General features: G+C 41.9%; 1 protein-coding gene across 2 annotated transcripts in view; it reads left to right on the forward strand.

Moving 5' to 3' along the window:
- The first annotated feature begins 13946 nt into the window (after window positions 1-13946).
- Window positions 13947-15293, forward strand: part of REEP1 (receptor accessory protein 1) — a 73552-nt gene continuing 72205 nt past the window's right edge. For both annotated transcript variants that reach the window (XM_082482284.1, XM_082482283.1), the window contains exon 1: window positions 13947-14093. In XM_082482284.1, the coding sequence (XP_082338410.1) occupies window positions 14062-14093 (32 nt within the window). In that variant the 5' untranslated portion in view covers window positions 13947-14061. The remainder of the gene's footprint in view (window positions 14094-15293) is intronic.

A 15293-nucleotide genomic window follows, 5' to 3' on the forward strand; every position in this document is an offset into this window, starting at 1 on the left:
GCAAAGTGGCAGATTTCAACCTGTTCTTCTGTCTGCAGAGTCTTGAACATAATTTATTACAGCTGGCTCTACCTACTGGGTTGAACTGCTAATAGGTAAGCCTTTAGCTCCTCTTTGAGAAAGGAATAACCTCTGCTAACAGATGCTCTTTAAACAGTAACTTCACAACACACTTGAATAAATTCTTCCTTTCAGTCACCATTAAGTAAGTGACGGTGCTGTTCTCTTGTATGTGATATCACTAGGAAAAAAGTGTAAGAGGCTTTGCGTGAAGAGAAATTTGAATTTAACAATAACATTAACTGTCATGGCATTATGTTATTGGAAAATGTTTTCTGTGATAAGTGGCAGCAGATTGTTTTTCAGGCTCACCTACAAGTTTGCATGCAGTTACAACAAACAATGGTCGATGCAAGATCTTATGGATACTGTTTTTTAAAATGTCTACTGTAGTATCATTTGAAGGTCTTCATTCTCAATCAAAGCCCCACTGAAAGCTGTACAAACACACAAAAAAATATAAAGTGCTTTAACTTCTAATGATTAATGATGAAGGTGTAAGGATGTGTAATTAAAGCTGAAAGTGCTTATGGTCGGATTACAAAAATACCAGCTATACTAACTAGAAACAGGGCTTTGGAAGATACCTAACAGTTTCATTTCTCCAATATGTTTTGAGATACAGTGCTGAAGAATGAGTGATAACAGACTACCAGAAACTTTCTTGTTCACTAGCACCAGACTGATGTAGCTTAACTACTCCTTAAGTAGCTAAAGTAGATCAGTTACTACTCCTATTTGATCTAGCTCCATTTATAGCATGAAAAGATAAAATCCTGTATAAGCTATTTTCTCAGGTACAGTCATGTTACCTCAGCACACCTTGCATGGATCAGCTTTGCAAGACTAGCAGGACTAGTTCCTTCTCTTTTTTCCATGCTTATCTCTTTACCATAAGTTAAAATAAAATAATTATGTCTTACATTACTTAATATTGTCTCCCTGTCTGAAGCTGAAGGAAGCACATATTTTGACACAAAATACATTATAATGCTGTGCAATTAAGTTTACTTGCTGAAGGAAAAATTCCATAATAAATGCTGAACTTACTCTTTTCCACTGCCATATGTAGTCTGCAGTAGGGACTAATTTGCTTTTCTTTTGCTAGCTGAGTTGGTAGGACTTAGATTTGCTATTACAGCTGTAGAAACAGGAAACTGAGAGGACTTTTAGGATGATAAATCAGGATCAATTATTAAAGTTTAATTGACTATTAATTTAACATTTAATGATTTAGTTATTTAATTGGATCTTAAGTATTGTCTGGGGATTGGATTTTTTTTTTTAAGATTAATTCTAAAGTTAAACAGGTATTTATAGCTAGAGTGATGCAGTAACCTTTAAAGAATAACCATGAACAAACGTTAGACATAAAGTGTGATTAGTAAATATGTGCTGTTTTTTTTTTTTTTAACTTGGCTGCTCCGGATGGAGAAGGCCTGTTTTGGAACAAAAAAGCCCTTTCCCTACAGGAGTTAGTACATTTACTGTTAATAATTCAAAGGATTCATGGTATCATTCTTTAATATTAGAATGCAAATCAGTATTATCTTGATGGATATAATTGAATCAAGTGTTAGAGACCGCCAGCACAGCAGGAATGTCTTGGAGATATTACTACCCATGTACAAAAAGAGCTACCGAAAGTTAGGTAAAGCTACGCGGTGAACTTTAATCAACATTATTTAATGAACTGAGGAAATTTGTTCTTTGTTAATTACATTTACCTCCAAAAGCCTGACAACAAACTGGAACCCCATCATATTATTCATATTTTGCTACTTAATAATGTGCAGGCTCTTTTGTCATTGAAATAACATAACCTGGATTTGGCAAAGATCAGTTAGCCTTTACACTGTTCTGTGATGGTGCCAGAGAGGATCTTGAAATTTATTACGAGTGCTTCCTGCTGTTTGTTTTAAACAAATCTGTCTTGTGATTGAGCCTCTTCCCTTGGGAGAGAAGTTACACCTTTCTCTTGTGGATCTGACAAGAAATTTCGGCAACTCAGGCTCCTGGGCATGTGTAGGTGTCAGATCACTGAATCCTAGACTAAGTGATAGAAATTTTTCTAATATTGAACTAGCCTGCTATATACTTTTCTAGGATCATTTGGATGAAATTCACAGTGCTGCTTTTGATTTTTCAAAACCACGTGTATTCTCTTGAAAGTATTTGGGACACTTTAAACTTCAGTAATTTAATGTAGTTTTTGACAAAATAGTGAACATGGGAAGAAGTAGTGATTGTTGTGAATTATGAGTATGTGCAACTTGGGCAAGAATTTTGGTTGTTCTTGAATGTGTATTCACTTTAAAAAGAGGCTCAGCCTTTTGACTTTAATGCAGAGAAAGCACTCAAGAGTGATCTTGATGGGTAGATTGTATGTGCTTGAGTCTTTCTTTATGCACTGCAAATCTTTCCACTCCCACACTGGCTTTCTTGACACTAGTTCTTTTGTCCTGCCACCCCTTGGACTGGACCAATGAATATTTAACAGAAAACATTTTCTGTTTTACCTGATGGTATAGTAACTCTGTTTCCAGTGGGAAAATACAGTATCTTTTCATGTCAAGGGTCAACTGAGAAATAGGTTGGGTTTTTTTTTTTTTTGGAAATGCTGCATGTTGTGCTGATACAATGTTAACAAAGCTAAAATAATGCTACTAGCTTCAGTACTGCTAGAGTGTGAAAGGTTAAGATCCCAGGTATTAGTGAATACAGAACTGGGAATTTTTAAAAATTGTATGTTGCTAAATGTGACCTAGTTGGTATAACACAGATCTGGGAGCAAGATCTGGAATCTAACACTAACTGTGTCATTAGGCAGATAATTTAATTCACATCATTTCTCTCTAAAATGGTGATAACAATAATCATTCTTATGAATTGCTTTGTGTTGTGCACCTGAAAGATGATGAGTATTATAGCTACTAATTAAACATTATTTTAATCTTCAAATTTCCTTTTCCTTTTAAACTTTAATAAGTGTTTATGCTCCCTAATGCCAGGGAGGAAAAAAGCATGATTATGAAGCAGCTGCTAAGAATTTTTCCCAGAAGATATTTAATATTAAATTGGGATTGAATCATCTGTTTCAGATAAAGGGACAATGCAAGAAATAATATGCGAGAGTAGAGATTTTGAATAAAATATATTTAAAGCAGCTGACACACCTATGCCTTCAAACTGGCTCCACCTTCCCTGTACTCTCAGTCCAGAAACTGGAAATGGGCATTGTGATTTCTCTGCAGCTTAATTAGAATAAATGCAACAGTATTGCTTACAAAATAGGTACAGCTGTAACTTACAGATTGTTACTGGTGCTCTTTCAGTCTCAACTCTCCTGCCCTGTGCTGAGGCCTCTTCCTCTGCACTACCAGCCAGCCCAGCGGAGGGGAGCACTGTGCAGTTGGAAGGCCACTGGGGCGGCAACTGAATTCCAAGCTGGAGCCTGCAGTGCAGCTGGGCATTGATGCTGGCACTGGTAATTATGATATGTTTCACTGTATTTATCACTGTAAAGCACTTAGTAGTTTCCTACTCCTCTCTGTAAACTCTCTCCTCAAGTCAACTACATGTCAGTGAAACTTAATAGTGTCGTTTCCATAACCGTCTCTTCACAGTTGTCAGACACTAATGGCTGTTCTCCAAAACTTAGACTTTGGCAGTAGAGGTTTGTGCCTAAAATTGAAACAGTAGTTCTAAAGCAAATTCTGGACTCCAGTGAAACCAGGAATTTCATCCACTGTTTTTTTTTAAGAGATCATACATCAGCCTTGTCTTTTCATAAGAGGAATGTTGCAATCTGTATTGTCTCTCATCTCTTGTGAAAATCATAAGAAGGCAAAATTTAACTTTTCTTGCTTCTTAATATCTAAGGCCCTAAATAGCATAATTATCTAACTGCAGTTGTCCAAAAAATGTAAATTACATTTTCCAGTTTCCTTGGCAGAGAAACTTGTGCTAAGGCATAGGTTTCTATTGCTACTTCTTACTCTTATTTCCTATGCACAGTTTGTCACAGAATAAAAGTTACAGCTCCAGCTGCTCTTATATTCTAATGAGAATATAAGAGACCCAGCCAAGTTACTCCAGGCTGTCTGTGTTGTCCAACAAACTTGGACACATAAACAATGAGGAGTAGCTTAAAATTTGTGTGTCTACCTTGAGATGGCTGGAGATGGATTTGATTCAATAACAAGCAGAAAAATATTTTAGGTGATTGAAATAATCGGCAAAGCCGAAAGGGATTTTATAAATGCAATGTTGGAAAAAAAATTCAACAGATCATTGGAGGACTTTGAATTTCAGAAGGCATGATTGTGTGTCAGGTGTTAGTTTCCCTGACTCACACGACTGAGATGATTAGCATTATGCCTCTGTTTGCAGCAGAGGTAGGATGTGTCTCACTTTCTATAACATGTAGGTCACAAGCTGCCAATAAAAAAACTATGCATTTAATGAACTTCATCCACCAGCAGGCATCTTGTTGTTTAGGCTTACTCTGCAGGGAATGAAGAGAAGCATCTCCAGAAGGAGATTCATACTAAAATAGGTGTCTAGAGTAAGTGGGACAAGTTATCCCTCAGAGATGTCTGATCTTCCTCATTTGCTGTAGAGGTCCCTGATTATTGGCATACGTTCCACCCTTTCTTTTAGAGTAAATGCTGAACTAGATACAAACATGAGGTGGGATGATATCTGTGCTACTGTTTATACATTGTTGCCTAAATTAGGTAGGCATTGGCATTTTTTTTTTTCCAAAAGCTACTGCAGGTGGATGTTAGTATGAGGCACTGATGAGCTAATAAACAGTATAGTGCATGTTCAGGGTTAACAGGTTTCCACTCGTAGAAATGACCTTAAAAACATTGGAAGAGAATGTCTGAAGACAAGAATCACAGGAATTGGTTGTGGCCATAAAGGATCTTATAAAGAGCAGGGAAAAAAGGAATCTTTGTTCTTTAAGTTCATTATTTTATCAGAGTGCTTTAAATGCACACAAGGAATGCAAAATAATAATTTATGAACACGGGCTATAAAAGATATGGTTCAGAATGCTTGCATGGGACTATTCCATATCATAGTGTGTTAGATGTGCTACAGTACCTTTTCTGGGTTTACCGTTGTAACCTATATGCATGCTCCCCAAATATATTTTCTATGGACTCTTTCAAAGTGACTAATAAAAATGGAGGCTTAACTAGCAATAGAAATGTTGCTTTATAACCAGACTGTTAGCATAAGAAACCAGGATGTGCTGTAATTGTCAGGACTTTATGAGCAGGTCCTATCAACTGATGGCTTAAATAATGCTGTGTTAGAGCAGGCATCTAGGGATATTGCTATTGGTTCACTGTGTGGAACTGGTGTTATTACTTAACCTCTTTGCACTTACCTTTTCCTCTCTGGGATTAACAAATATTTATCCACCCATAAAAAGTACCTTCTGTTCTTCAGAGAAGTGCTGAATAAATACAGTGTAGTATTACCATCAACAGGTAATCTTGTTAATCTAACATGCACCCTATGGGTATGTTAAATATGTTCCCTACCACTTGATCATTGTAGTTAGATTAACAAAGGATATTACAGGGATTAACTCTTAAGTAATGGCTGCAGCTGCCCACCATGTGTGTTTACTATAGCCCCAAACCAGGCTTTGAAATCCTCTTGCCTACAGTGAATAGAAAGAATGCACTTGACTTCTGCAGAACCAGTTTTCCATTCAAAAGAGCAATGTCTTGACCTAGTCGTTCCCAGTAAGAGGTTTGTAACACAACCTGTTGCACAGTGCTCTGATAACTGGTGTGCTGCTGGCACCAGGGAAGACAACTTCAGTGCTAAGACAGCTTCAGGTCTCTGCCTACCACACAATTTCTGCAGAGCTGTTGTAAGGTTAAAACTATCTCATGTCCCACTATGTTGTAACAGCTGCAGCTCACAAAGTCATGTCTAGAGTGCTTTATAAAATATTAGCTGGAGACAAGGCCCTCCCCAGTGTAATGCAACTTCAAAATTTGCCCTGCTTTGAGCTAGAGGTTGGGCCCGACAACCTCCACAGGCTACTTGCAACCTAAATTATTCATTTATTCTACAAAGTCCGGTGTAGCCTCAGTGGCATGGAGCTCAGCATGAATTGAAAATCACCCCCTGGCTACTGAGGACATACTTGTGTAGCTGTCTCAAAGTAAGCTCTGTGTTGCTACAGCAACACCTTTATCAGTGCCCTAACTGGTTTCAGGGTAGTTCTGGGAAGTTCTCTGATTCGCTGGCACACTTCTCAAGGGATATAGATATACCTTCACAATCCTACTGTTGGCAGTGCTATTCACTGGTGCTATTTTGTCCATGTCATTTCAGTGGCACTTGGAGAATCTTTGAGCTGTAATAGACATTGGAAGTATTTTCAACAGAGGACAGCTGAAATGGGGTCTGACGGAGAAGAGAGTATAGAAAACACTCTGTCACCTGCATACATTGCAATTAAGAGTCTCTTATGGGAGCATGCAGGAAGAGGGAGGGAGAACATGTGCTTGCAAATGCTTCTCTTAGTAGCTCGAGAGGTTGGAACTTGCCGTTTTCTGGCTGGAGAGTAATATGGAAAATGGAGATTGAGCACAAAGGCTTCTTCTTTTATTTATTTATTTTTTAGCAGTTGGCTGTTGTCTTTTTTTCTCTTCATTACCTTTATAGAGTAGTTTGTGGTATAAAAAGTATAGACTTCTAGGAATCCAAATTTCCATTTTCAGCTGTAGTCTTCTCAAATCTTGTGCTAAGCAGTCAGACTGGATCACTATTTGTGGGGAAAAACTACTGCTACTTTTCTCAGTCAGACATGCATCGTTCAGAAACATGCTAGAATATTATCACTTCCCAGTATCAAATGTTGGGAGTGCTCTATACGCTATTCCCACACCACTCACTCTGACCTTTGTAAGTTGTAAGCAGATACTAGCCAAGAAAATGTTATCTGGTCTCATTAATAATGGAATTAAAGTGAGAGATTGTAAGTCTTCAAAAGGAGCAATGTTTATAGGGATGGGGTCCTCAATAAATAGCCTATAGAATGTACCTTGAAAACTCTTATCACAGTGAGTGTGTTTTTCATTTGTCTTTTTTTCTGAAGCCTCTAAGCTGTTTGTTTGGATCCTGTTTTTTTCCATTTCAGTTTTGGAGCTTAGCCTTTTTTTGTCCCTGGGAAGACAATTGTTCTTACTGCCACATAATGAGAGAGAGAAGCAGGATAAAGCTGCAATTTTTTTCATATACCTTGACTGCAGTCATAGTCATATAACCGGTCCATATAAAGAAGCATATTTTCCCCGTCACCCTTTTTACTTTTTTCCAGAATTAAGTAGAACTGGAACTAGCTTAGTGTGGTGGAATTTCATGTTCATGACTATACATAGTATGAAAGTCAGTGTCTTTAATATGCTCTGTTCTTTGACGCTCACCATTTCTCTTTGCTTATATATCTGTGGAGAAAGCAGTTATAAAGCAGTGGGTGTTTTACATACCTTGAGAGGAACAGAATAGGACTCACATGGGAGAGGCAGGTGTATGGTGGCATACAGGAGGAGGAAAGCCCTGATAGAAGTGTGGGAAAACCCCTGGAGAAATGAGTGCACTCACAGTGAAGTTGCTGCTCACCTGCAAGTAATTCTGAGCAGCTCCTATGGGAGGGCATCTTTGTGAGGTGTGCCAGTGCAGCTAGTTTCCTTCTGCCCCCCTTGGGGCTCTGCATGAAATTGAAATCTGTAGTTGCCACATCCCAGTCTGTGCTGGGATTTAAATTGATCCTGAAGGTCAAAAGCAGCTCTATTAAAACTTACAGTGAAGTAGCGTTTATACAGTTATTAAAGCATGTTTTTTACAAAGCCATGGTAGTCTAGTAGTTGCTTAGTAATTTCACTTATGTACAGGATACCGCTAAACAGAGCAGCGCCTGCGATATCGAATTGGTTGGTTAAAGGTGATTCAGCAAGGGATGGCAAAGAGGCCAACTTTGCTTTCGTCTCTTGTTGCCTTCAATTTTTTTATTACATCAGTCTGTGAAGACAGCCTGTCTCTAGAAACTGCTAAGAACAGTCTGCAGCAGTCCTTTAGTTTTCCCCTAACATAATTAGGGCTGTCCATAGCCTCCCCCACTTTCCTTCTCTGTTTCCTTGAAGGGAACATTGTCTCTTCTGCTCATGAGAGAGGCCCCTTTTACTCATCATTTACAGCTTCTTGTTATCTTTAACATTGCCATCTGCATGGTGCCTCAGAGAAACCTCAAAACCATGCACTGACCATATTTCTCTCAACATCCCTCTTTAAAAAATGTTATGTTCACACTAGCATTTAATTACCTTTCTCCTTTCTCTCTGTGTCTGGTTTAAGGGCAGGAACATGGTCGAGTCATCCTTCAGTACGTTTATGATTGTATTGTAGTCATCGTTAAACACTATACAGTAACAAAATTCAAAAAAGCCCATCCTTACTATGCAAGAATATAAGAACTGATATACTGGATCAGACCAAAGGTCTGTGCCTCTTAGTATCTCCTCTCTGGCAGTAGCTGTTAATTAGGGCTCAGAGAGGCACAGAGGAGAAAATTTAAAGAGTAACCTTCCCCTAGTCCTGACTCAGTATGCATCATGCACAGCAGCTTGCCCAGGAAGCAGCCCTTTCCCTTTACTTTTTCAGAATTATTAAATGTCTTGTTTTAAAGCTAGAATAGGCTTGGTCTTGCTGCTGCTTTCCAGACTTTTGAGTATGCCTTGTTATTAGAAGTCACTCTTGCAGTTCTTCTTGTAGAAGTTTCCTTTCCTTAACAGAGGGGACATCTCTGTCACACTTGCCTTCTGACTCCAGCAAGTATTCAGAGAGCTAGTGTTCACGAAGAAAAGCCTCAAGAGAAAGATGGTGAGGATCTGAACCTGCTATGGGGAAATCCCAAGATGAGATTCTCTGAGCATCTGACCAAGATATCTGAGCAGCATGTCTTCCTCCCTGTTTGCAGTCTATCAAATATGTGAGTAGGTTCTTGTCTGGCAGGGACAGGGGAGAAGTGCTTCATAAAAATAAGGGAGTTGTATGTCACATCCCGAAGAGGAGGCAAGAGTGTTTCTTCTTACCTGCTATACCAGGAGGCTTTACATCTTGATCCATAAGATCTCTCTTCCAACAATCTATTTTCTGATCACCATGTTCTTTGCTTATACGTATTTTTTTATTTAACTGTTTCCTTTCTTTTTACATTTTATTGTAAGATGTCTGTAGTGGGGTGTTTAGGACATAAACAGTGACAGGCAGATCATTTGGACACATGGAATAAACCTGATAATTGTGCATGACTAGGCTGAGGTGGAGAGATGGTAGCAGGTAGCAAGGGACAAGAAAACTAATCTGAGTGTCAGAAATACTATAATAATAGTGGTAATTAATTAATGTCTTTATTGGCTTTTAAGGCTGAAAACATAAGTTCCAGTCTAAGATACAGTCCTTTTTTCATCAGTTTATAAAATGCTATAATCTAAGCATTTTCTTCATTCTGAAATAGTAGAATGGAAAACATGCTGAACTGGGATAATTTCCCGTGGACTTGGAGGGTCTGCAGATGCCTCTAATGAATTAATCTAAGACACATGGATTTATTTCATGTCCGGAGGCATCTTGTATCATGTAACTTACAGAAGGGGATATAAGAAGCAAAGAACAGACTTCTTAGAAGACACTTTTGATACACGACTTGAGGTATTCAGAGCTTAATATTTGGAGATACTGAGTGACTGATACCAGTGACTGTGCTGCAGAGTTTTGTATTAGAATATTTGGGGCTAAGCTGTTCCGTTTTGGTTACCCAAAGCCAAATGATGCACTGAAGCATTTTGGTCTCCATGTTTTCCCCAAGCTCTTGTGGTGAGTCATTGAGAATGAAGAGTGCTTCTCAGCAGTCACAGTTCTTAGCTCAGACGCCAGACCACACCACTTTTGAGTGAAAATAGGCATTTCTTAATCTTTCTTTGCTAATGGCCATAGCTCTGAAGAAAGTAATCCAATAATAAAGATGGAAATGGCAGCCAGGAAATGATGACTGTCTCCACATGCTTTAACAATACTCCCCATAGAGTAGGATTAACCTTTTCATATCGAGTATCTGTTAGTAAAGCTGTAGTTTTAGAAATGGGTATTTTTCATTACTATATTCAGGAGCTGCATTCTTCTTGGATTTCTGCAATAATTGTCCACATTATCTTTTTAGGGTTTTGTTTCTTTGTTTTTCCTTTTGCTTCCCAAGTAGAATTCAGGAAATAAATGCAAGAGATCACCCATTCTGTTTCAGTGGGAGGAAGAACAAACATTTCTCTTTGAAGAGGCTGAGCATATGTATCTATGTATGTGTATATATATGTGTGTGTATGTATGTATTCTTTGATGGGATGCAGAATATCTATGTCTTTCTTCTGATACTTTTTAGGTACTGTAACAATACTATACAATATATGTGTACGCTGTTGCATGTGTATTTTATTTTTATATTCATTTTGTTATTTTGTTTTCTCCACATGAACTTCATCACCTAAACATCACCGCAGGTTTCCTGTCTGCTATTTTTCACTATACCTGGGGATGTTTCCTAGCTACGTTGTCTGTTCTCCTCAAGCTGTTCTGAAATGCCTCTCATGTAGGTTCAACACATTGGAGGACATGCCTTCTTGGTAAGAATTATCTGGACTTGCTACTTCCTGACCTTTTCTAGATTTGGTAACAGAGTACCCTGTGCATATATATCATTCACTCTTCTTGTTCTAGGAAGTCTTGGCTTGGCAGTTGCTGTTCAGTTGTGAGACTGACATCCCCTCTCCCTAGGGCCAAAGAGGAAAGAGTCTGATAATGATAGAGCTATTGGGCAGTCTGACTTTTCCGTGGCTGTGAACTGCTCAGGAAAAGCTAGGAGAAGGCTGCATAGTATTTAGGGCAAGGGTGGTGGTTCTGCCTTCATTAACAGAGGTGGTTTATTTTCATGTTTGGGGAACAGAGATCAAGCCATCTAATGGTGCAATCTGTGTAGGATTTTTCACTACCTGACCTTCTTCCACTGCTAAAGCTGTTCCAAAATGTTCCATTAGCATCGGGTGGCAACTCTGCTGAGTTGGCTGTGTAAATTAATTCATATCTGTCCCTACAGCTTTAACTCTTCTTGTGTCTCTCTGTTATTTCTTTATAGACTGGGGCAGGCGGTTTAGTAGCAAAGGAAAAGCTTTCTTCAAGCAATGCCTCTTTCTAGGATGCTTGGGATGTCATATGCGAAGTTTACAGTCACAGGGCTGTATGACTTATCCTAAGACACAGCGCCTGAAGAGTAGGTAGGGGGCATTGTCACCCTTCCACTGATGACTCGATAGAGCTGAATTTCTCTCCTTCACCCTCTGTTTACCAAATAACTATTTAAGTAAAGCTCCCTGCATTCACATTGACAGGCTCAGGTTTTCCATCACCAGACTACCTTTCTAACTCTGTGTATATTTGAGGCTTAAGATCAGTCAACAATCATCAGGTGGTGATTGTGTCAGTTATGTACAAAGCAGCAGCACACAAGGGGTCTGTGTCCTGCTTACCCCTGTCAGAGCTGCCAAGCAGAAGGAAAAATCTCCAAGTCTTTCTAACGGTTGCTGCCCAGAAAAAAGAGCTGCAGGTCAGCAGTGATGGTGACTAACAGGAGTCACAGGGAACACGGTGAGCTGGAAGAGGCTGGAAGGAGCCAAGAGGGTATGAGGCTGAGTTATGCTCTGGGCACTAAAATGTTTTGCTGCAGCTTTGGGTGTTGTCCTCTCTCTTTATGATTCAGTATCTTCTCCTGTTAGTCCATTTTTCTATGCTTGAAACATGCAGTGAGTACTAAGTGGCAAGTTCTGTGGTGATTACACAAATATTCATGCAGAGAGATCTGTACCTTATACTTGATAATATCATATCATTAACTGTAATAATGTTGTGGAGTGTCCGCCCACATGAAGTCTAAAATCTCACACTAAATAATCCTGATACATGAAAAATTTTGGATAACAGATTTCCAAGTACTTATTTGGCTATGATACACAAGCAAGACAGCCAAGGGATGATTCACTGCCTTAGAGTTTGGGCTAGGTGGCCTAATGGATTCTTCTGGAGAGAAGGCAGTTCTTCCAGAGAGCAGTCTTGTCTGGAGAAGACAGCTAATTTACACTTGCTTATTGCAACAGACCACCCAGTCCTGTCTTTGTGGTGCTTCTATAGCAGTCAAAATGTTGGCTGTAGCAATGCTGCCACTGTAGGTCCTTGCAGTCCCCGGGGCAGAAATGTTTGGTGGTGGCCCCGTACCTCCAGCTGCGGTTCACAGCCTGTCTTGTAACCAGAAAATACCGGTGTTTGTAGCGGAAATGCTGCTGTAACACAGGGAAGTGGGCGAGGAGGTGACAGCTTGTTACAGGTCACAGCGTGAGGTGGAAGTTCCCTCTGGTGGACGAACAGACCCACTGCAGAGAGAAGAGCAATGCGTCGATGTAGATGCTCCCCCAGAAGGTAATTTTTAGAGATGCTGAACTTCGACTATATGTATGTCTATACCTGCAGCTTTAGCTGAAGACTATGGGTGCTATTGTTTTTCTGTGGACCAGGTCCAGAGAGCCTACATATTAAAAGATGATCCCGTTATGGAGCACTTTGAGCTGAGCAGAAGAAAGGTCTTAGGTAAGGGCTGGATATTTTGTGATGACCATCCCCCTGTGGAAATGGACAAGGAGTGTGAGGATGGCTGTGGCCACCTGGGACTGGAGAGGTCTGTGATCAGCTCCTTGGTCTGCTACATCTGGTTTGAAATGTTCAGTCTCTCCCTAGAAGAGTTCCTCACGGGTTACTCATGATACATTAGGGAATTTCAGCCATTTTCAGCTATGCTGTCTCAGAATGAGAGGAAATGATGAGGAAAATTTGCTGCAGATGCCCAGTCCTAGGAAAGAACAATGTGTTGGGCATGGAGGCAGGGATCCTGCAGTGCCGCCAGGGTGGCTGGAGCCCTGGCCTGAAACCAGGCCAACTGCTCCACCGAGCAGCCTCCAAGTAAAGCTTGGGGCTGATCTCATGGTGGCAAGCTTGAGAGAGAGCTAAGAATTGCCGCAAGACTAAAACACATCATGAATTCCCATGGGCACATGTGCTTCTGATAGAAGAAAAAAACCAAAGCAGTGGAAGATGATTTCTGACAATCTAATCATACTTGGCATGTCCCAACTTAGTGATGGGAAAGAAAAACCCAAAGGAATCTTAGGGAAGAACAACCTGCAGGTCAAGCCAATGTCTGTTCCACATATGGGCAAATGTTCCTGGTGGAAATTGGATTTGATAGCTGTAAGACCCCCTAATGAAAACGAGCGTGGAGGAGATTGCTGGCTGTCATCACTGATGGTGATGGGGATTCACCTGGATCATGCAGCCAGTACCCTTGTCTGTTGTGCCTGCAAACTTTGGGGCATGGAGGGGGATCCCCCTCTTCCGCTATATCCAAGAAGCCCATCAACACCATGCCTTAGCTTTGCCCTTACTTTGATATGAACAGTCGATCGGGTTTGCTTTGTGTCTTGCCTCTGCTACGGTGGTCCAGAAATGCACACGTGTCTGCCCGGTCACGCAGCCTGGGACAGGGACCCCAGCCCGGCTGGCGCAGCCACCGGCCCTACCTCCCCGTACGCTCGGGGGTCTCCCGCTGGGGAGGCCGGCGGGGTCTGCTCCTCCTCCTCCTCCTCCCGCAGCGCCGAGCACGGCGGGGGGCGGCCGCGGGCCCTGCCCAATCTCGACGGCCGGGCCCGGCTGCGCGTTGGCTGCCGGCGGCGCCGCCAGTGAGGCTGCGCTGAGGCTGCGGGGCCGGATGGCCGAGCCGCCCGCCCCGCTCACTCGGGCGGCGGCCGGCGGCGGGCGAGGAGACGGGGTGAGCCCTCCCTGCCGGGAGAGCCCAGCCCTGCGGCAGGCAGCGCCATGGTCTCATGGATCATCTCCAGGCTAGTGGTGTAAGTAGCTGCTGGTCGGCACCTGCAACGCGTGTGTCTGCATATCCTTGCATGTCTATGTCGGTGCGGTGTCCGCGCCCTGCCTGCTGCCGCCTGTCCCGCTCGCCCCAGCTATGAATACGCGGTGGCAGCGACTCGGCTAAATTTAGCAGGTTGTTGTTGGGGATAGTGCGCTCGGCTGTTTGGTGGGTGAGGGCGAAAATAGGTGGTATTTTTTCCAGCGTGGGAAAAATTACCAAGGGGCGGAGGGCAAAATGCTGCCGTGCTGTACAGCGCAAGGTGACAGGGGAGAAGAAGGGCGGTTGGCATCTCCCGGTGCTCGGCGGTGAACGGGCTTGGGGTCGGGAGGGGGGGCATCGAGCATCAGCGGGTGGGAAAATGGACGTGGATTTGGGCAGCAGCGCTTTGTTAGCGGGGCTCGGCGCGGCTGGCTGGGACTCGCGAGGGGGCGTGGGAGAGGCGGCCGCGGGGTCTCCCAGCCGCTACCGCTGCTTTCTTCTCTCATTTTTTTGTAAAAGAAATATCAAATATTTCTTTCCTCCTTGCAACTTGACGCCTACCCTCTCAAAAGACGTTTCGATCTCTCTTCAAGCTGTCAGCCTGGGAGGCGTAGCATGTGGCACTTGTCCTACAGCTTTTCCGTGGCTGGAAGTGCTGTAGGTGGGAATACATGTAGAAATTCCCTGGAAATTCTTTCCAAGCATCTGGGGAAAATGGAGCGAGCACGAGGTACATGTTCATCTGCCCCACCTGAGAAGAGATTCAGTGAGAAAAGGGCATTTTTGATGCCACTTGGAAAATTCCTGGTGGGAGAGTTTGGGCTTAAGGTGGGGCAGCAGGATGGCTGATCAGTCTCCCTTCTGGAAATGTGGCTGGTCAAGGTTAGTACACTGAATCAGTTGAATCATTTGGCATTTTTTTCTGTCTGGTACATATAGCTGCAGACTCAGGAGAACATCTGTTGTGCTCTTAAGTTATTGTAGAGGGTCTGCAAGGGCCTGTCACTTTCTTTGTCTGAAAGAAACGTGCCATGATGTTGCACCATCAGTGTAGTTCCAGAAAGGCATTTTCAAGGTCTCCTCTTTTGCCATATGAGATGAAACATCAAAAGGAAAACTCACCTTGATCATAGCTATCTCTCTGTGTCACTAAGACATTAGGTGGCTGTCAGATATGAAGATTTTGGGGGGTTCCAGAGTT

Source organism: Vanellus vanellus (assembly GCF_965231255.1).
Source record: "Vanellus vanellus genome assembly, chromosome: 4".
Lineage (NCBI taxonomy): Eukaryota > Metazoa > Chordata > Aves > Charadriiformes > Charadriidae > Vanellus > Vanellus vanellus.